We start from the raw sequence: 21,347 nt of genomic DNA on the forward strand, positions 1-21,347 counted from the left end.
ATATATATATATATATATATATATATATATATATATATATATATGTAAATTTACATGATTATTAATTTATGATATTATTGGGACCATATTTTACATAGGGATTTAAAAAAAATTATTATCTTATTATCTTATCAAATTTTGTTATTTTTTACACTGTCCCGACTTGGGACTAGCAAAATTTATTAATTTACAGAGGTTTTACTGTATTTAAATTATGTGTGAAATTTTTAGTAATTTTACAATAAAATTAAAATTTAACCACAAAAGTATTTACCTAAAAAGGAGTCAAAATTATTTACTATATTTTTCATCAAAACAATGACTTTTAAAACTAGTATAAGTTTTTTCTTCAGAAAAAAATTAATATTCCCTCTGTACTATAATGAGCGTTGTTTTAGTAAAAGAAAAATTATTTCATTTTAGATGATGTTTTACAGTTTTCTTTACTACAAAGACTGGTACTATTTTAAATTGTAGACACTTACGTTATTCTTGATGTTCTTATAATTTAACATATATTATGTTTATGTTCTTAAGAATAGAACAATCAATAAAGAACACTCGGAATAAAAATTTGGTTTAATTATCACTCACTACTCAGTACTCACCACTACCACTACTAGACTTAACATTATATCCGGATTGCCTCGACTGGGGGATAAGAAGAGAACATTCCAATGTGAACATCAAATCACTTGATGCATCCCAATGTGATGATATTATATGTTTATATGAAACTGATTGTTATACAGTAGTCACTAATCATATCTCCCAACACAAAGACAAAAAAAACAAACAAACAAATTTTCTTTAAAAAATATTCAAAATTTTAAACGAACCAAAGAATGAACCCAAGAGAGAGAGTGAGAGCAGTTTCTATATCATTTGTAAGCAAAAGAAAATCAAGAACAAGAGAGGTTCTTCAACCTTTGATCTGCATGTTACTCATCTTACCTTCTATCTGATCTTCATTGTTCTGTGTACTGAGATTCAACCATGGATGTTGCAGACACTGTTGAGCAGTTGGTCGTTTCTCAGGCGCAAAATCCATAATCGGGCAGAGAAAATCCGCAAATTCCCGTGCTTCTGCTTCTGGTAGCTTGTATTTATCGATCAGTAAACGCTCGAGTGGCCAATATTTCAATCTCCGGATCCTCTTCAAGTCGCCGTGTCTGTCAAAGTAATCCTTTGATCTTGCACCTCCAATGGCAATCTATTCAAAGCAGAAGTATCAAAGAGACTATAACCGAGCAATAAAGAGACAGAAGAAAACCAAGTGTTTTTCCGGGTACCTTTCGAGGCATTTTTCCTAGGAGTTCCATCATAAGAGCAAGGTGGTCCTGGAGAGCCATACCAGAGAAAAAGCATATAAACAAACAAGAAGAAGAACTTTTTGGTTAAAAATCGATTTGGTGTTTCTTGTAAATCATCTTTACCTCGTCTTCTCCATAACCATTTCCCTCTTTTGGAGCGAAAAGCATATCGCCTGTGGCAAGCTCGAAAGCAGTACAAGCGAAAGACCACATATCAACAGAGTAAGAGTAGCCTGACTGAAGTATTACTTCAGGAGCTCTGTACTGTCTCGTTTGTATTTCTTCTGCAAATTTCTTATCAGCCCAACATCCGTTACCAAAGTCCACAACTTTGCATCTCATATCAATCCCATCCAAATTTCTCTTGGTCTTTGTCGGTGCTTCACTTAAACCTACTATGGAAACTCTTCTTCCAGATATTTTAGCAGCTGCTTTTTTTGCTCTCCTCTTCAACTTCTTCTCAATCAGATTCATTGTTGATGTACCGTTTTGGTTCCCCTCGGGCTTTTCTAGTATTGGTGTTAGTCCGGATCTGATGGGATCTTTGGCAGGATCAATGGTGGAACAAAGAAGAATGTTTTCAGGTTTTAAGTCGGAGTGAATCATACCGAGTTCACGGTGCAAATAATCTAGACCAGTCAGTATATATTTGCATATCTCCCGTACTTTACTCAACTCCATCCCTTTATAACGGTTGTATTTGATCAAACGGAGCAAGCTATCGCCAAGAAACTCAAGCACCATGCATAAATGCTGCCCGTTGGGACCTGCGTGCTTGAAGTCATCAATAAGACGAACAACACATTTGGTATTTTCTGGATCACCATCAGCAGCAGCTTGAAGTAGTTCGATTTCGTGAAGTGCAGCTTGAGCAAACTGTAAGGAGCTCTTCTGAATCTTCAAAGCAACATAATTCTACAAAATAGACATAAACACATAGTTTATTATAACTAATGGGAATAAAGCCAAAATGAAGGATACATGTGACACCGAGCTTGTATAATTCAATTTCAATTCAAACTTTTAGAAAATTTTCAGACGCATTCCTTAATCTAAAGACTTACATTCTAAAAGCAAAACATCAGAACAGGTGTCTCACTATTTCAGACAAGGTACAAGACTCCAAAGAAAAAGCTCATAAGAAAACAAAACATTAAATTAAGTCTAGAGTTACTGAAATACCCATACAGTAACAATGGCATTTAAGAAACAGCGCCATTTAATACGCAATGATCTCCTATTCTCAGCTATTTAAATAAACTGCTATGGTTGGTCAACTAACATAGTGCAGTGCCAAATCTAGAACCATATTCAGAACTCTGCTTTTGTGAAAGGTTAATTCACAAGATGGTTTAGGAATAAGCCAAGATCATGCACCAAAACAGATCAGAACCCATGTGAAAGGAATTCGAGAAGACTAATGGGTACATGCTTAAAACAAATTTACGAAGTCAAATTCTGCATTTAAGATCTTGCTGGCATAGTAAAGCGAGAGCAACACGAGATATATAAGGAGAGAGAGAGATGCGTACAGAAGTGCGAGTATCATAGGCAAGCCAAACTGTGGAGAATTGTCCCCAACCAAGCTTTCTCTGAGCAATGTAGCGGCCACCGGAAAACTGGTCTCCGATTCTAACGGCGTGATATCCACCTTTACGGTAAGCATCGAAGCCCTCATCTTCTTCATCTGATCCAGATGAGGATGAACACGACATATCTCTTCTTTCCCTTGTCTGAATTCCACCGCTTGATCCGTGTTCTGTGTGGATTTTAATTGTCAAAGTTTGGATCTTTGAATAAAAGAGCTACCTTTTCTTTTAATTTTCTCTCGAACAAGGAGAGAGAGAGAGAGGAATAGCACGAAACGTAAGACTCTCTCCACTTTTTGCTCCTCTTGTCCTTTTTTTATTGATGGGTGCTTCAAACATTTTCCCATTTTGACGTTGTCCAATTCTCCATTTTGCCCTTCTTGTCTTCTCATGGTCTCTTTAAAATCTTCTCCGAAAGCTTTTAAACAGATTTTCAAAAGAAGCAAAAGAAACCATCTTGATCGAACTTTAATATTCGATTATGTCCTGCAACAAGAAGGTGTTTAACTCTGTTTTCTGGCTGAGACAAAACATCAGTGAACTCCACATAGAAGAATCAGGGACAATACTCTTCTCCACCATTCGTGAGAAAGTCAACCAAGCCTTCTGAATATCACCCTCCACGCACAATTCTTCGAGCAACGGATTGTAGCTTTCTCTATCAGGGACGCAACCTCTCTCAGCCATGTCCTCCACAAATTTAATACCATTCATGACTTTATCGTGCTTACAGAACCCAATAATCACAGCATTGAATGTTGATGATTGAGGCAAATAGCCTCTGGTCACCATGTCGTTTATAAGCTCAAGTGTGTCTTCCATGTTACCTTCTTGGCTGTATCTATGAATCAAACAATGGGATACGATAACATTTGGAACTCCTCCTTCTCCAATCATTTGATCATACTCCGTCTTTACATCATCCACACCACCTTTCTCACATAAACTTATCACCTTGAAGCTCTTGTCAACAGCCCTTGGAAACAGTTTCTCCATCTTTAACAGGAGTTCCAAAGCTTCCTCCAAACGGTTTTCCTTGTAAAAGCCATAGATGACACTGTTGTACGGATCAATTCTGGCCCCATGAACGTTTTCGCTGTCCTGCATCAGTTCTAATATCTTTAAACCATCGTCTGTCCTCCCTCCTACTGAAAGCCCTCTGATTAACGTGTTAAACGTAGCAAAGTTCCATCTAATCGCATCTGTTTTCATGTCATTGAAAGTGTCCAGAGCTGAATCCAACATTCCAACATCACAAAACCCAGCAATAAACAAGTTGTAAGTTTCCACATTGGGCAAGTAACCATCTCTTTAAAGAACCGTTGAGCAACTCTCATTTTCCCAAGCGCGCAATACCCTTTAACCAAGGTGTTACAAGTTACAACATCGACTTTACCTCCTTTGCTTTCCACTCTCTCCAAAACCTCGAGTGCCTCAGACACACGGCCTTCATTGCAGAGAACTTCCATCACCTTAGTTACCGTCACAACATCAGGAACAAGACCCAAACTAAAACACTTCTCCAGCAACACCATTGACTGAACCAACTTGTGCTCGTTGCAGTAAGAAGATATCAAGATGTTGAAAGTTACATCATTTGGTTCCTTCATCTCACTCATTAAACTCCTGGCTCTCCCAACTTTCCCGTTCTTACAAAGAGCATGAAGCAAAGTGTTATAAACCACAGCGTTTGGAGCCACACCGCTTGTCTTCATGATCTGAAGGAGCTTGAAAGCATCAGCAATCCTATTCGTTAAACAAAGCCCTTTCATCAAAATCCCATAAGTGTACTCATCACCTTGAATCCCACTAGCCATCATCTTCCTTCTGAAAAACTCTCTAGCTATGTCAATGTCTTCCTTGACCAAAACATCCAGAACCGAGTTGAAAACTTTCAGAGATGGTTTGATCCCAAATTTCGAAACCAAATCAACGACACTAATCACACGTTTGGTCAACCGAGCACGCCCAAACCCTCTAATGATAGTTACGAAGATAGCATCATCCGGAGGCAAACCAATCGACTCAGGCATTTCGTCGAGCAGTTGGTAGACGGTATCAAAACGTCGGAAAACACAAAGCTTATGAAACAGAGCACGGTAACTGGAACGAGAATGGATAAACCCAGGAAAAGTCGAAGCCCATCGAAAAGTTTCCATAGCTCCTGAAGCTGTTTTCTGGTCTAGAATGAGACGGACAGTGTGATCATCGCTAGGCACAGAAGAAAGCAAAGAAGAAGACGATGGCGAAGATGAGCAGAGACAGCGCAGCTGAAAAAGCCATAATCTTTTCACTGGCCACACATCTCGTGAAGATGTTAAAAGCTTCGAGATTTTCAGCATCGCAACTTGATCGGTCTCTTTGATTGGTGAAAAGGAGCCACCTTTACATTTACATTAGTACTTCAAATTTACTTTTGTGGTGTCGTTACTCGTTAGGTACTTTCTTAGCAAGCTGCCCTGTTCCTAAGAGTTTGGACGTGGAACGAAATAATTACATGACAATGTGGCAAATTCTTTAGGGTGTGAAAGTGCCTTTCTTTATCGTACTTTTATGGTGTCTACAGTAGGATGATTGGTAATATTTTTGAAAAAGGTGACAGTTTTGAAAAATTCTAGACAGATTTAGCTATTTACCCTTATTGTGTTTTTGACAAAAAAAAAAAAAACAACAAATGTGTTATTCTTAAAAACTTTATCACATAACTTAATTAATAGTAATAATTAAGTTTAAGCTTTAAATATATTTTAGATATTAAAATAATGATTTATTGAAATGCATACGGATTACCTACGGATCTCACGAATCCAAGCGGGACGGATAAAAAGATATTTTACGGCTTAAAATATTTAAATCTGTTGCGGGATGGCTTAGCAGACGGGTTTGATCCAGTTAACAACTTTCTTTCAATCATCTGATTCACGATTTTTTTTTTTTTTTTTTTGCGGTTTTTATCTGATTTGATAGTTCAAGATTTTGATAGAAATCTAATCGATCACTAATGCGGTTCACATTCGATCCAGATCCGCCATCATGTCAATCTAAAATTTATTGTGAAACAATTACTCTTTTAAACTTTTATAAACATGAATTCAAACTAATATAAGTTTGTATTACAAAATTTATAGTAAATAAATATATTTATAAATGTAATATCTGAAACAAAAATTTTACCCTAGGTTATCCCCTATATAATATTAAAGCCTATAACTCAAAATTTAATTCAATGGTAACGCATGCTTCCAACTTGACAATAGTTTGTTTCTCTATACGAATCTATAACTCCTCTAAAGGTGAAGAGTCCTCGACACAAATCAATCATATTATATATGAACCGATTCGAAACACATTCTAATGTACCAGATTCGAAACACATTCTAATGTACCAATCATTGTTATTGTTTATTTATTATTAACCTATTATCTTAGAACTATTTGGACCAATCCATATTCAGTTTTATAATTAACACAAGATCTTGTAATGATATTGCATAGCTCTAAGCAACTGAATCATATGATAATCAGTATCAACTATGATATATCATAATAACTAGAAAGTAGCCCACGCATGCGTGGTTTATGTATGCATTATTAATTGGAAATATAAAATGAAGTTTTAATTCAATTATATATGAAATGTATAGATTTAATTATTCATATATGTCTTAAAAATAATATTCATAATACTACGGTTCAACTACAATTTATAATTTATATATGTTATATATTCTTTCATAGAAGGGTCATGAAAGAGAGGAAAGTTAAAGTACATATTACTAAATATTTTTCATTACAATATATTGTTACAGTATGTTACTATAGTAATAAGACCATTACTTATAGCAAATTCAACTATATATGGTATTTTCGCTAAATATTTAAGATAAATTATATATTTTTATATTTTTTTCTTTTTTGGAAAATAAAAAACAGATAAGTAGTCTAAAAAGAAAAACGTAAGATCTTACTTAATTATTTTGATAGATAATTTTATGTTTTCCTATATATAAATTTTATTGTCATCATCTAAAAGTAAAAGTTAACAAAAAATAGTTTTATCTATGATAAGTTAATTTTAAAATAATTTATTGAAACGATATCACAAAACAAATATCTTATATTATAAGTTTAACCAGTTTTTATAAAAAATCATGAAAAGAAAAGTGTGTGAAATTTAATAGATTTTTTTTAATTTTCTATATATTGTCTCTATTTCTAATCATTTTAATATAAATAGTATAATTAACAATAAATTATTTTTTGAAATTATTTTTTTCTGTTATATCATAGGGTGATAAAACAATTATGTTATGATACCATTATGTTTTTTAGTATATATGTTTTAAACATAATCAAACTGTAACTTATAAATTACTATTAAATATAAATTTAAGTTGTGTCTTTAATACAATATATATGATTATTGAATATAATGTGAGTTTTTTATATATGAGAAAATCTTTTATATTTTTAAATTAGTCTATCATAAATTAATTTAGTTTCAGTTTTTACTTTGAAATGTATGAAAGCATTTTATAGTAATAGGACAATTAGTTACAGCAAAGTTAATTAAATTTTCTATGTGTGCTAAATAATTAAGATAAATTAATTTATTTATGGTTTGGTTTTTTTGGGAAAAAAAAAACTGATAGGTATTCTAAAAAAAATAGTGTTAGACCTTACTTTGAGATATAAATTATGTTTATTTTCATATATAAAAGTAATAGTTAACAACAAATAATTTTATAATATGATAAATCAATTTTAAAATAATTTATTGAAACGATATCACAAAACAAATATCTTATACTCTAAGTGTCACTAATTTTTTATATAAAATTCATGAAAATAAAAGTTTGTCAAATTAATAAAAATATGTTTTTCTTCTATAAATTGTCTCTATTTCTAATCATTTTAAAATAAATAGTATAATTAACAATAAATTAATTTTGAAACTATTGTTTCTGTTATTTCATGGGGGAGATAAAACAATTATGTTATGATACCATTTTTTTTAGTACATATATTTTAAAGACAGTCAAACTGTAACTTATAGAATACTATTAAATACAAATTTGATTTGTGTCTTTAATACATAATATATGATTGTTGAATATAATGTGATATATATATATATTAGAAAATCTTATATATTTTTAAAATTAGTCTATCATAAATTAATTTGGTTTCAGTTTTTACTTTAAAAGTTTGAAACCATTTCTATTTTTATTTAGTTTCAATTTGTTTATATTTTTTAGTTGGGTTGATCAGAATTTTTTTTTAGGTTGTATGGTGTATGATTTCATTATGAAATATATTAGATGCTAAACCTAAAAAATGGAAGGAATATAATTTTGTAACAATGTTGAAAAAATCTAAAAGCAAACTATACAACAATTATCTTTTTTTTTAACAAATTATAAACGACATAAGATACAAATAAAATAAAGTCAAGTAAGAAAATAGAATGTTAAATTTAAAATTAATGAGAATGACATGTGTCACAAACGTAGAGTGCCAAATTTACAAAACCTTTCTGTTATTATATAAGATTGTCAACATGAAAAGGTTCTTATTATTGAGTAGTGGGAATACAAGTTTCACAGTACACATACACATGTCCAATCCTGCACAAAAGAAGTTAATAAGGTTACGGAATAAAAATTTCTAAACACTCACTAGAACAAAAATTCGTCCCATCAGACAACTTTAAGAATACATAACTCGAGCAACGACCGTCACATCGACAACAAATCGGTCGAGTGTTACAGTTGTTGTATAGAACTTTCACCGTCACATAGTAGTGATAAAACTTGTACCCTGACTTCATATAAGCAGCGGATCCAAATACACAACTAAGGTGGATATTGATGTAAGATTTGTTGCATATATAGAACCATTTGCTTGGATCTAGTTTTCCCTCACATACTTCACACCAATATGTTTCATTTGAGGCTTCTCCATAGCAAAGGGAGAGAGGTAGTGCATCATATTTGTAGTGTAGCTTATCTGGAATGGTGGCGCACTTATAACATAAAGAAAAATCACATAGAGTACACTGTAGATAGAAATCAGCACCTTTGGTCTTGCAACCCCCACATAAAACCATTTTGTCCACAGTAGAAATGGGGATAAATAAGGGATGTTCATGACTTTTGTGGGTGAAACTGTCAGCAACTAAGATGCATCTAACATCTACCTGAAACCTTCTGCAGCTACCCGTAGCGCACTTGTAACTGAAACCAGCGAACGCTCGAGAACAAACGACACATTTCAAGAAATTGGACTTCTTTGGAGGAACCGGGTCAAGGAAAAGAGGGTGTTGATGCAATGCATGATCTAACTTTCGAGGAAGATTTGCGCATACCTCATGTAGAAAAAAATCGCATTGCGTGCAGTTGTAGAAATTGTGGGAGTCGATATGAAGGATGCACGCTTGACATTGTTTGTCCTTGTCTCGAACACCATTGTACTTCTCAAGCTTTAGATTATGTTCATGACAAAAATACTTGATCAAATCATCACCAACAATCTTGAATGGCGCAACATCTTCACTTTCGTCAAGTTCTTCGGGCTCCCATTCGAGTTCTCTCCGGTCCCATATTGTCTCATGAGTTGCACATTTGGAATGGACCACATAAGAGCAACAATCATCATTGCAAGAATAATGCCCATAGTTGTTGTCAATTGTTTTGTAGCAAAGACGACACGAATATATAGTTTGGGGTGAGAGAAAAGGAGTGAAAAAAAGACGATGAGGGTGACGGGTGAGTTTTATGACGCGTGGTAAGTTTATACAACTTTTATGGACCACATAGTTACATTGAAAACAAACATAACTTGGGTCCGATCTTTCTACCAACCCACAAGCATCACATGGAAGCAAAAGTGGTCGAGGAAGGAAAGTTAGTGAGTGGTGATGGCTTTTTGGATTAGAGATAGTAGGAAGTGGATATTTTTCGGCACAAGTGATACACAAACCAAAGTTACAGAGAGAACATCGGTAGTACGTAGATCCGGCGTAATAAGTAGTTTCTTCATACAATTCTTCTCCACACCAAGTGCAGGGTGGTATGACATGGGAGCGGACGAAGGAATCATCTTGGCGGCTATGATGTGTATGGCGGATGAGAGGATGCTGTGAATGATAGGGGTGCCTCATCTTCCATTGCGGCTGATTACATACAATGTGGATCTCCACTTTACATGTGGTACAATAATAGAAAGGAAAATTATACACTTCTCCTCTATTGCCTTCACATACAAAACAAGCCGGATGACCGAATCGGGGAGAGAGGGTGTGAGGATGAGCTGGATGAGACATACGGCATACCACCTCTTCCTCTTGACCATAAGACATGATTCTTTTTCTCTCTAGCTTCTTTTGTTTGTTTTTTCTTTCTTTTTATTTGTCTAAGAACTTTTTTTTTTTCTTTCTTATTTTGATTGTTATTGATACAATATGAGTGTATATTTATGTAGGTGCGGGCAAACACAGGTAACAGTTTATATTCTTAAGAATGACCCAAATATAATTTTATATGCAACTGGTTACAAATAATAATAATAAAAAGTTATAATGACTTATTTGTTCCTCCAAACATGTCTCCTAGACTGTCCATATGTGAACAAACCACGATGTTCAATTTATATATTCTAGAATGACCCAGAAAATCAATTTTTATCCGCAACTTGTGATTAAAAACTATGGCTGACTTCTCCCTAAACATATCTCTAGGTTGTCCGTATATGAAATAATTGTGTGATACTAATACTATGACAACAACTAAACAGGCTGTTAATAAGTTGAAATATATTTTGTCTCCAGGCTGTTTCGATCTACTTATAGAAAAAGTGTTTTATATTTGTCTTGGCAGTAGATGGTAGGAAGCTACAATTACGTTACTAACTCAAAGAATCGAATGCCAGCGATGTTGTATTTAGAGTGATCTCCTATCTATTATACTAGGTATTAGCCGTTGCATAGGCACAGATTATTATATAATTAGTTATGTTAACTAATTTTAATAATCATAAAAATATATAAAAAATAAATGTTCTAAATGTAAATAATACACTTTTTTATTTAAATTATAAAATATCGAAATATATAACTTAGTTAGATATAATTAATAGTAAATACATATTTTTGAATTTATTCGTTTTTTTTATTGTCAGCTCACATAATAATATCAAATGGACCAATAAGCAAAGAATCAGGCCTTATGATTTTGTGTTGTCATATATATATATATTTATTAAAACGATATCACCAAAAAAAAAAATTTGTTAACAGTTTTATGTATAACAATTATTTTAAAGCTAAGTAAGGAGAAAGATAGGAATAAAGCATACAAAAATATGCCTCATATCATAGAATTTATCATATATTTAATATTATAAGTTTAGCTAAGTTATAAATTTATTTCTTATATTTTATCTATATTTCTAATCATTTGAAAATAGATAGTATAATTAACAATAAATTCTTTTTTGAAACTATTTTGTGGGTTATTAGATGGGGTGATAAATCAATGGAGATAGAATGATGGCAAAAATATGATTCCATTATGTTATGGTCAATTATCTTTTTTTATTTTATTTTATTACAAACATTTTTTTAAAGACAATCAAACTATAACTTATGTAATATGAAATACAATATTAAAAATTATTGAAGTTATATATGTATTTAATACATTATATATATGATTATTGAATAATATGTGATTTTCATATATTAGAACATATTATATATTTTTAAATTAGTCTACCATAAATTAATTTGATTTTAAATTTTACTTTAAAAAGTATGAGAACATTTTATATATCTCTAAACTTCTGTTGTTTTTATTTTTAGGTTAGATGGTATATGATTTCATTAAAATATATATATATATATATATTAGATGTTAAAACTAAAAAACTAAGAATATCTTCTTGTAACAATGTAAAATTTTATGAGAACATTTTATATATCATTAAATTAGTTTGATTTGTGTTTTTAATCTTAGGTTATATGATATATAATCTCACAACAAGAAAACATGTCTTTTGCGATGGACATATATATCGCGAATCCCTCGCAAATCGGCAAAATCGAGAGATTTGCGAGGTACGTCCGTTCCTCGCAAATCGCTTCTCGCAAATTGGTCAATGTTGCAAATCCCTCGCAATTTTTGCGAGGAATAATTTTCCCTCGCAAATCTCACGTATATTGCGAGGAACTATTTGTCTAGCAATATCCTCGCAAATTATGTATCTAGTAAATCCTCGCAAATTTGCGATACATTTGCAATTAATATTTCCGTCGCAAATTCTAATAACGGTATAAAAAATTAAAATTTTGATTTTGGTAAGCTTAATTAATATTAAACCCTGTAATTAAAATTAAACTTGTAATTAAAATTAAACCTTGAAAACTTATGCAAATTAAAGCTGTAATTGCAATTGTCATTAGTGCCCTATCGTTGATTATAATTCTTGAATTATATCATTTTTAAATCATTAATAGTAAGTAATGTAATTAGTCTTAGTAGTTTAAAGTTTTTATTTGGGAGGGAATTGCTATGTTTTGTGTTGTTTGCGATAGTATTGCGATTAATTTGCTATGGGTGTAGCAAATCAGTCGCAAATTTGTCGCAAATCTTGAATATCTAATTTTAAAAAACCATCAAAATGATTGTAGCAAATTAGTCAAATTAACTTTCAAGTATATTATAAGGTCCAATGGTTTCATTATACTCTTTTCTATCATCAAACTTTCCAAAATTGTCCAATTTTGCATCTTACTCTAAACATGATGATGTTCTACACTATATCACATATATGTTCATTACATTGAGACAAATATTTGCCAAATTGTCCAATTCTCTAACAATTTTGTGTTGCAATGCTATTTTTGATTATAAATTTTGGATTCATCTTTTTTAATCATTAATAGTAATGTAATAAGTCTTTAGGGTTTAGGGTTTAGGGTTTAGGGTTAAGGGTTGTAATTTGCGAGGGAATTGCTATGTATTGAGTAGTTTGCGATGGATTTGCTATGACTTTAGCAAATCCGTCGCAAATTTGTCGCAAACGTAGAATATCTAATTTGCAAAAACCATCAAAATAATGTTAAAAGTTAGTAAATTCACCTTATGAACACATTCAAATGTATTTCAGAATAATTCTATTAAGTTTTGTAATATTTATAAAAAATTATTATCCTAACTTTGCAATGGATTTGCTATGGCTTTCGAAAATCAGTCGCAATTCCATAGCAAATTTGCTATGGAGTATGTTCTTGCAAAATCGTCGCAATATTGCGATGGATTTGTGAGGAAAGGGACCTTCCCAGCGAATTTGTCGTAATCCGTTGCAATTGAACAGCGGATTTGCGACGACTGAGTTCCTCGCAAATTTGCGAGGGATGTGCTATAGTTTTTTGTTTTCTAGTAAATCCTTCGCAAATCTACCGCAAATTTGTGAGAGCTGTACTTCGTCGTAATGTGTCGTCGTAAAAAGCTTGTTTTTTTGTAGTGTCTCATTAGATATTTAAAAAAAACAAAAGATGAAAGAATATATTCTTGTAGCAATGTAAGTTTTTATCGGAAAACAAACTATACACAATATACCATTTAAGATATAAATAAAATTGAAAGAAAGGAAAAATATTTAGAAACGTTTAAAATAAATGAAGAGGACACATATATTACAGAAATAAAGCGTCGTCAAATGTTGCATTGTTTCGCAAAATTAGATAAAACTTTGTGATATCATATAAGATATAACTCGATCAGTATAATATTACGTGCTGTAACATGGGTATAAAATAAATGGAATCAACTAACAAAGACGGATCCACGTTTGAAGATTATGAAGTTTTCTGACCAATAATTAATCCATTTCCATTGTACATGCAATCTTATCACTAGTCTCGATTTTTCCGTTCTCTTTTGGATTTTACCGATCATGTAAAGTCAGTCTATACATTTTTAGTTTTTATATACATAAATTCAGTTCCCTATGCGATGCACTGATGGCTGATGCACATATATGCTATGATGCTTGGTCTCATTAAAATAAATGTAAAAATGATATATATATTCTTAGATTAATCAAACGACTTTCTCCACACAAAAACGCAAAAAAGATAAAAACAAAAAAAACAAAAAAACAAAGAGGAGATTGAACAAATTCATCGTGGGTTTCTTTCTCTCCGGCGGCCTCCAGATTATTCAGACTTAAGCTCCAGTATGGCTCCTGAAGGTACACAATTTGATGAGGGAGAGGATGATGATGAGTTCTTCACCTCATATGATGAGGTCCATGAGAGCTTTGATGCCATGGGTTTGCAAGAGAATCTTCTAAGGGGTATCTATGCTTGCGGTTTCGAAAAGCCTAATGCTGTTCAGCAAAGAGGAATTGTACCCTTTTGCAAGGGTCTTGATGTGATCCACCAGGCACGGCCTGGTACTAAAAAAATCGCTAGTTTCTGCTCTGGCGTCTTGCAGCAGCTTGATTATACCCTTGCTCAGTGCCAGGCTCTCGTTTTGACCCCCACCAATGACCTTGCTCAGCAGATTGAGAGGCGCCTGGTTGCCCTCGGTGAATACCTTGGCGTCAGGGTTCACGCCTGTATTGGTGGACATAGAGGCCGTCAGGATCTTCCCGTTCTCAAGGCTGGTACTCATGTTTTGGTTGGAACTCCTGGTCATGTTATGGACATGTTTCGAAGACAATATCTTAATACTGACTGCGTCACGATGTTTGTCCTTGATGAAACTGATGAAATGCTCTCCCTTGGTTTCAGGGATCAGGTTTGTGATCTTTACCTTTACCAAGTTTGATTATATGTATCCCTACTGGTATATATGGTTATTACGTTGTTATTATTATACACTCATGATGTGATCAATATGACTTGGTTATATATGTTGTACTTCCGGGTGGAATTTGCAGATCTATGCCATATTCCAGTATCTCCCACCTAAGACTCAGGTTGGGGTATTCTCAGAAACGATGCCACCAGAAGTTCTTAATATCACAAGAAAATTCATGAGCAAAGCAGTGACAATCTTGGTGAAACGTGATGAGATGATCAAACTTGAAGGTATCAAGCAATTCTACGTGAACGTGGAGAAAGAAGACTGGAAGCTCGACACTCTCTGCGATCTTTATGAGTTTCTAGCTATCACTGATCAGAGTGTCATCTTCGTCAACACTCGTCGTAAAGTTGACTGGCTCACAGAGAAAATGAGAAGCCGTGACCAAAAAGTCTCAGCAACTCGTGGAGACATGGACCAAAACACAAGGGACATCATCATGAGAGAATTCTGGTCTTCATCAGGTGGTAAGCTCATCACATCCAATATCTTGGATCGTGATATTGATGTGCTCCAGAAAGTCTCTCTGGTCATTAATTATGACCTCCCAACTGAGCCGAAGGATTACCTTAACCGTATCGGAAGAAGTGAAAAGTTCGGGAGAAAGGGTACTGTTGCAATTAGCTTTGTGACTCGTGACGATGAAAAAATGCTGTCTGATATTCAGAAATTCTACAATGTGGACATTGAGGAGCTGCCAGAAAACGTGAATGATTTCCTGTGAAAGAAGAAAAGGCTACTTGTTTGTATCTAGCTCTAGCTATGTTTTGTCAGATTTGTTCCCCTTTTTCTTTTCTTTTTTTGCCAGGTATGAGTTACCGACTTACGGGTAGATAATATGGTTTTAATTTGACGCTTTATATACAATTCATGAGAGGACTACCATGCTGGATTTTCGAATTTAACAAGATTATGTGAATCTCTCTCTCTCCCTTGAGACGTTGATTTAATGTAGGGCAGGGACGTCAATGTATATATCTTTGTGTGTATTGGTTTTGAGGTGAGTCAATTAACTAACTGATTACAACACATCAGGATCTACCTTTGATATATCCTTGAAGAACAAGACTGGTCGAAGAGGAGTTGAAAAATATTCATAGTTTCGTCAATATCTAATCTTTTTGTTAAAATGTGATCCCAAATCAACGCTGTCCTGCATCAGTTCTAATATCTTTAAACCATCGTCTGTCCTGTTAGATAAGCGTCAACATTGCTTCGAGCCTAAGTATCCTTATCAAATTGGATAAAGATAGGCTCATCATAATCCTATTCAGAGTTAGAAGGTATCTAGTTCTAATAGGAATATGATTAGTAAAAGATTCTATCTTATTATATAAAGTTGGGTTTTCAAAGTTAGCCATTAACAAGATCATGACACGTGTCAAGTATACTCATGAGATGTTGACATGTGTCAAAAATTATTATTTTTCAAAACAGCTAATTAATATAATAACATTAAACTTACATAAAATTTACATGTTTATATCTAAAAAGAAATTTCCTAAAAAAAAAAATAACAAAACTAATATATTTTTCATTGTACGGTAATTATATTATACATGTTTTCTCAATTAGATTTTGACATGTATAAACCAAAAAAAAATATTCATTAAACATGTATATTATTATTAATCAATAAATAAGAAATAAAAAATCTAAAAAGAATAATATAAGTTATGTCAAAAGAATTATTATTTTTGAAACATAATAGAAATCTTAATAAATAACATAGCATCTCAAGCTAATATTTATAATACAAAACAATAAATATAAAAAATTAAGATTATATAGTGCGAGTTAAAATATCTCGAGACGGAGTTATATAGCGGGATGGGTTTGTCGATATTTATATAAATTTAAAATATCATTAATTTGGTGTTACATGGGTAAACTAACATTTCATTATTTTGTTAACATTATCAGTATCAGAGAATAGACATATCTAATTAAAATTGATTAAATAATTATTATGTAAAAAACAAATTATATTGCGGTATTATATGATTTAAACTTTAAATCATAAAATTAAAAACTATTATATAATTATAACATATTTAACCAACAAATAAAATTTATAATTTAAATGTTTTAGTTATAAATAATTTGCACCGCGGTGTACCGCGGGTCATAATTTAGTTTCATAGTATATTGTTTGATCCTGAAGTGTTACGACGATACCACTAGATCGTGGTTGAGTGCACATTAGGTTTTAATTGACCCTTTGATCAATATGCAATGAAAGGGAATCAAAGTATATAAAGCCCGCTAAATTAATCGAGGATGGAGACACTAATGGAGGTTCCAAAAGTGATTCTACAGTTAGTAACATTATAAATTTCGAAGATAATTTGATGGTTGGTGTTTCTGGTCAAAATTTAGAGTTTTCTCTTCTAGATAATGTCAATGATTCCATTATTGAAACAAAAGCTACTTGAAAGAGTAATTGAGAAACGATTTTGAAATTTGGGAAGTTAGAACGGTAAACCGTTTTAAAATTGGTTTCAAACCGGATTTATGTGGTTTTTTATCTGATTTGGTTCGTAAACCATTTAAACCCATGTATATAGAGAAATATATGAGAACTTTTGATTCCGGTAGAAATAAGTTGAGAACTTACGATTCGAAAATATTTGAGTCGAGGTCATAGTTCTAAGTAGTTTTGGTACAATGCGATACTTCTGAGGAGTAAATAGGTCATCGATCCTTTAACGTGATTATGACATATGTCATGTTATGGATTGTTTATAAAGTTTCTATTTTGTATATTTGAATGATCTAAGACTTATATATACTTTCATGATTATAATTTTCAAATTTTTACTTTTCTTATGTTATATTAACTTTCTTTCAATTTCTTAATTAAAAACTTTTATTGGGTTGGTCATAAAATCATTGTACTCGAGTAGATAATTTTAACTAGTCGTTCATCCAAAATATCTTTGGAGTAAAAGAATTGATGGTTAAAAAAGTATGTCACAAAACAATTTTAATAATTATAAGAACTACAATTATGCCAAAATGAAAGTAAAGCAAAATAAAATTTAAGAAATGTTCTTGAAATTTGACAATAATAATATTTGTAATGATGAGTATTTGGCAAAAGTTTTAGTGGGGTATAATTTTGCTTTATATTATTGTAATAACTGTTATAATATATTTAAAATATAAAAATATAAATCAATGTATGAAGGTAAATACAAATATGATTTTTATCTCTAACTAAAATTATTTATATATTTACTTTAGGAAATAATTATATATATATATATATGTGTTTAAAAAATTATATAGGGTTTAAGATTTATTTTCTTCAACAATTTTAAAACCCGCTGTCGTGCGGGCCCTTATCTAGTTCTATAAATAAGTATGTTGAGTTGTGACAATCCTTAAGAAAGCACAAAGAGCTTGTGAGGTGTTTAGTTTTTGAGTCATATTTCTTAACATCAATAAAGAAGAGTTATTTCGTTAAATCACTTGTGTGCTTGAGAAACTTTATTTGGTAGCAGAGCTTTAAGGACAATCGATCCTTAAACATATCATCGGCCAAGGCATGGCAGACGGTGAAGAAATTGTTGCAGCAAACATCACACGCAAGGAGAGTGCTCCTTCATCGCTAAAATGCCCTATGCTAACTGCCACGAATTAGACCAGTATGGGCTATGCGAATGAGGATTGTGCTGCACGTACACAAGGTTTGGAAGACGATAGAACCAGGTTCAACCGATGCTGACAAGAACGATATTGTGACAGCATGGATCTTTCAGTCAATACCCATATCTCTTATAATCTAGGTTGGTGATCAAAATACTCCAAGAGATATTTTGAACTTGATCAAAAACCAGAATCTAGGAGCATATCTTGTCAAGGAGGCACGACTACAAAACCCTGATGTCTGATTTCGAGAAGCTAAAGATGATGGATTCAGATACAATCGACCACTTTGCCAGCGAGTTATCCCAGATCTCGTCAAAAGCGACATCACTAGCTAGGAGAAGAAGTTCCTTAGCAGTCTACCAAGAAATAAATACATACAGTTTGTAGCATCTTTGGAACATCTTCTTGACCTTAATACAACAGGATACGAAGACATCATCAGAGGCTTAAAATTTATTAAGAAAGGATACTCAATATTGGTAAGCAGGACGAAAGTCAAGATAAACTGTTGTATGCAAGAACAGATCAATCGAGTTTTGGGAACTCAAGAGGACGAGGCCGTGGACGAGGAGGAAGAGGAAACAGAGGTTGAGGCAGAGGAAGAGTAAATAAGCAGGATCACACTTTAAATCACACCGAACATAATCAGATCAAGGAGAAGAAAGAAAAAGTGTTGATCTGTTTTCGATGTGATAAACCGAGACATTATGTCTCCGCTTGTCCTGAAAGAAAACAAAATCATCAAGATGTAAACAAGACAGAAACAGTAGAAGCAGATGCAAACCTATATATGCATGAAATCATGTTTCTTAATGAAAAGAATATACTACCAAAGAAGTTCGAGCAAGAAAAAATCGAAGAAGGAACTTGGTATTTAGATAATGGTGCAAGAAATCACATGGCTGAAGTCAATTCATTCTTCTCGAAGTTGAATGAAAGGATCAAAGGTAAGGTAAAATTCGGAGATGGATCATGTGTTGACATCAGCGGAAAAGGATCGATCTTGTTTGAAGGAAAGACTTGAGAACAATAACTAGTAAGCGATATATACTACATTCTATAGCTTAAAAATAACATTCTTAGCTTAGGACAAGCAACATAGCATGGTTACGATGTCAGAATGAGGAAGAATTATCTGACACTGCATGATCCGAGTGTTTGTGTGTGTGATAATTGATGACTACACTCGATATATGTGGACTATACTGCTAAAGGAGAAGAGTGAGGAGTTTGAGAAGTTTAAAAGTTTTAAAAATCTTGTCGAAAAGGAGTGTGATAAGCTGATCATGACTCTACGTTCTGATAGAGGTGGGGAGTTTACCTCAGGAGAATTTCAAAATTCTTGTAAAAAATGGAATTAGAAGGCACTTGACAGCTCCCTACACACCACAACAAAATGGAGTTGTTGAAAGGAGGAACCGTACGTTAATGGAGATGCCAAAGAGCATTTTAAAAGCTATGGGAGTTCTAAATTATCTTTGGGGCGACGCAGTTCGGCATTCTACATATGTGACTAACAGAGTTCCCACAAGAACGCTAAAAAATCAAACAACCTATGAGTGTTTGAGAAACAAGAAACCGAGTATAAAGTATCTTCGTGTTTTGGGATGTCTTGCTCATACGAAAGTTGAACCAGTAAACTTAAAGAAGCTTGATGACCGGTCTCAGACAATTGTTCATCTCGGGATAGAGCCAGGAACAAAAGCTTATAGGCTCTATAATCCAACAACAAAGAGAGTTGTTGTAAGTCGAGATGTTGTTTTCAATGAAAAGGATGGTTGGAATTGGAAGGGAGCTGATGTGGTTGTTGAAAAAGCACATGGTATGTTCAGTATGACTTGGGGAGGATTAATAGATGAAGGATAGGGACCATATATGAACAATCAGACAGAGAACAGTCATGAAAACGAAGCTCAAGAGGAGCAAGAGGAAGAAATTGATCATGAAGAATCTGATGGAGATGATAATGAAGCTGACAACGGACCTACAGAATTTACGCAACAACAGCAGCTTCGACGATCAGAGAGACAAGTCAAGCGTCCTAGTTATCTTGATGACTATGCACTTCTAGCAGATATTGAATGCGAGAGGCTTCTACTATCTATCAATGATGAACCATTGAACTATGAAGATGCAAAAGGATTAATTGAATGGACAAAGGCGTGTGAAGAAGAAATCAGTTTGATCAACAAGAACAAGACCTGGAAGTTAGTGGAAAGACCAAGAGAAGTTAAAGTTATTGGTCTTAAATAGGGTTTTAAGATCAAGACAAACGAAGATGAGGTTTTCTCAACGAAGATCAATCAGCAAGTTTAAAGCTCGTTTGGTTGCAAAAGGATATGCTCAACGAGAAGGGATCGATTTTGATGAGGTTTTCGCTCTGGTAGCTCGACTTGAAACAATTAGGTTACTTGTTGGTTTGGTTGATTCTCACGGCTGGGAGATTCATCACCTCAACATCAAGACAACGTTCTTACATGGAGAGCTAAACGAGGAAGTTTATGTGTCTCAACCCGAAGGTAAACTCTCTAAAGCTTTATACGGTTTGCGACAGGCTCCACGGGCATGGAACACCAAGCTGGATTAGATACTGAAAATTCTGAAGTTTAAGAAGTGTTCAAAGGAAAGTGCAGTGTATCGTAAGTCTGAAGGATCAAAGATTCTTATTGTTGCTGTGTATGTCGATGATCTGTTCATCAATGGGAACACACTAACAGTTATACAAGATTTCAAAGCCTCCATGTCATCAAAGTTCGAGAGGACAGATCTTGGTAAGCTCACCTATGACCTTGGCATTGAAGTCTTTCAGGGTGAAACTGGAATTGAGCCTAAACAGGAGGGATATGTGATATATCATGGTTTTTAGGTGTTTTTAGCCATGATATAAGTCTTATTAATAGAGTTTTTTTTTGTATTTTTAG

General features: G+C 33.2%; 3 protein-coding genes and 1 pseudogene across 3 annotated transcripts; 1 reads left to right on the forward strand and 3 right to left on the reverse strand.

The window, feature by feature from the left end:
- Positions 1 to 680: 680 nt before the first annotated feature.
- LOC104790773 (uncharacterized) lies at positions 681 to 5,250 on the reverse strand. Its single transcript, XM_010516562.3, has 4 exons — positions 2,846 to 5,250; positions 1,437 to 2,228; positions 1,293 to 1,340; positions 681 to 1,213 (listed from the first exon to the last, which is right to left on the reverse strand). The coding sequence occupies exons 1-4, from the start codon at positions 3,026 to 3,028 to the stop codon at positions 923 to 925; spliced, it is 1,314 nt and encodes a 437-aa protein (XP_010514864.1). The 5' UTR covers positions 3,029 to 5,250; the 3' UTR covers positions 681 to 922.
- On the reverse strand, positions 3,371 to 5,244 carry LOC104790783 (pentatricopeptide repeat-containing protein At2g17525, mitochondrial pseudogene; annotated as a pseudogene).
- Positions 5,251 to 8,424: 3,174 nt separating the features above from the next.
- On the reverse strand, positions 8,425 to 10,381 carry LOC104790794 (uncharacterized). The gene has a single exon (XM_010516582.2). The coding sequence runs from the start codon at positions 10,260 to 10,262 to the stop codon at positions 8,553 to 8,555; it is 1,710 nt and encodes a 569-aa protein (XP_010514884.1). The 5' UTR covers positions 10,263 to 10,381; the 3' UTR covers positions 8,425 to 8,552.
- Positions 10,382 to 13,921: 3,540 nt separating this feature from the next.
- LOC104790817 (eukaryotic initiation factor 4A-2-like) lies at positions 13,922 to 15,691 on the forward strand. The gene is made up of 2 exons (XM_010516604.3): positions 13,922 to 14,706; positions 14,849 to 15,691. The coding sequence occupies exons 1-2, from the start codon at positions 14,143 to 14,145 to the stop codon at positions 15,494 to 15,496; spliced, it is 1,212 nt and encodes a 403-aa protein (XP_010514906.1). The 5' UTR covers positions 13,922 to 14,142; the 3' UTR covers positions 15,497 to 15,691.
- Positions 15,692 to 21,347: the final 5,656 nt, after the last annotated feature.

This window comes from Camelina sativa, chromosome 1, assembly GCF_030686135.1.
Source record: "Camelina sativa cultivar CO46 ecotype springtype chromosome 1, ASM3068613v1".
NCBI classification, from domain to species: Eukaryota; Viridiplantae; Streptophyta; class Magnoliopsida; order Brassicales; family Brassicaceae; genus Camelina; species Camelina sativa.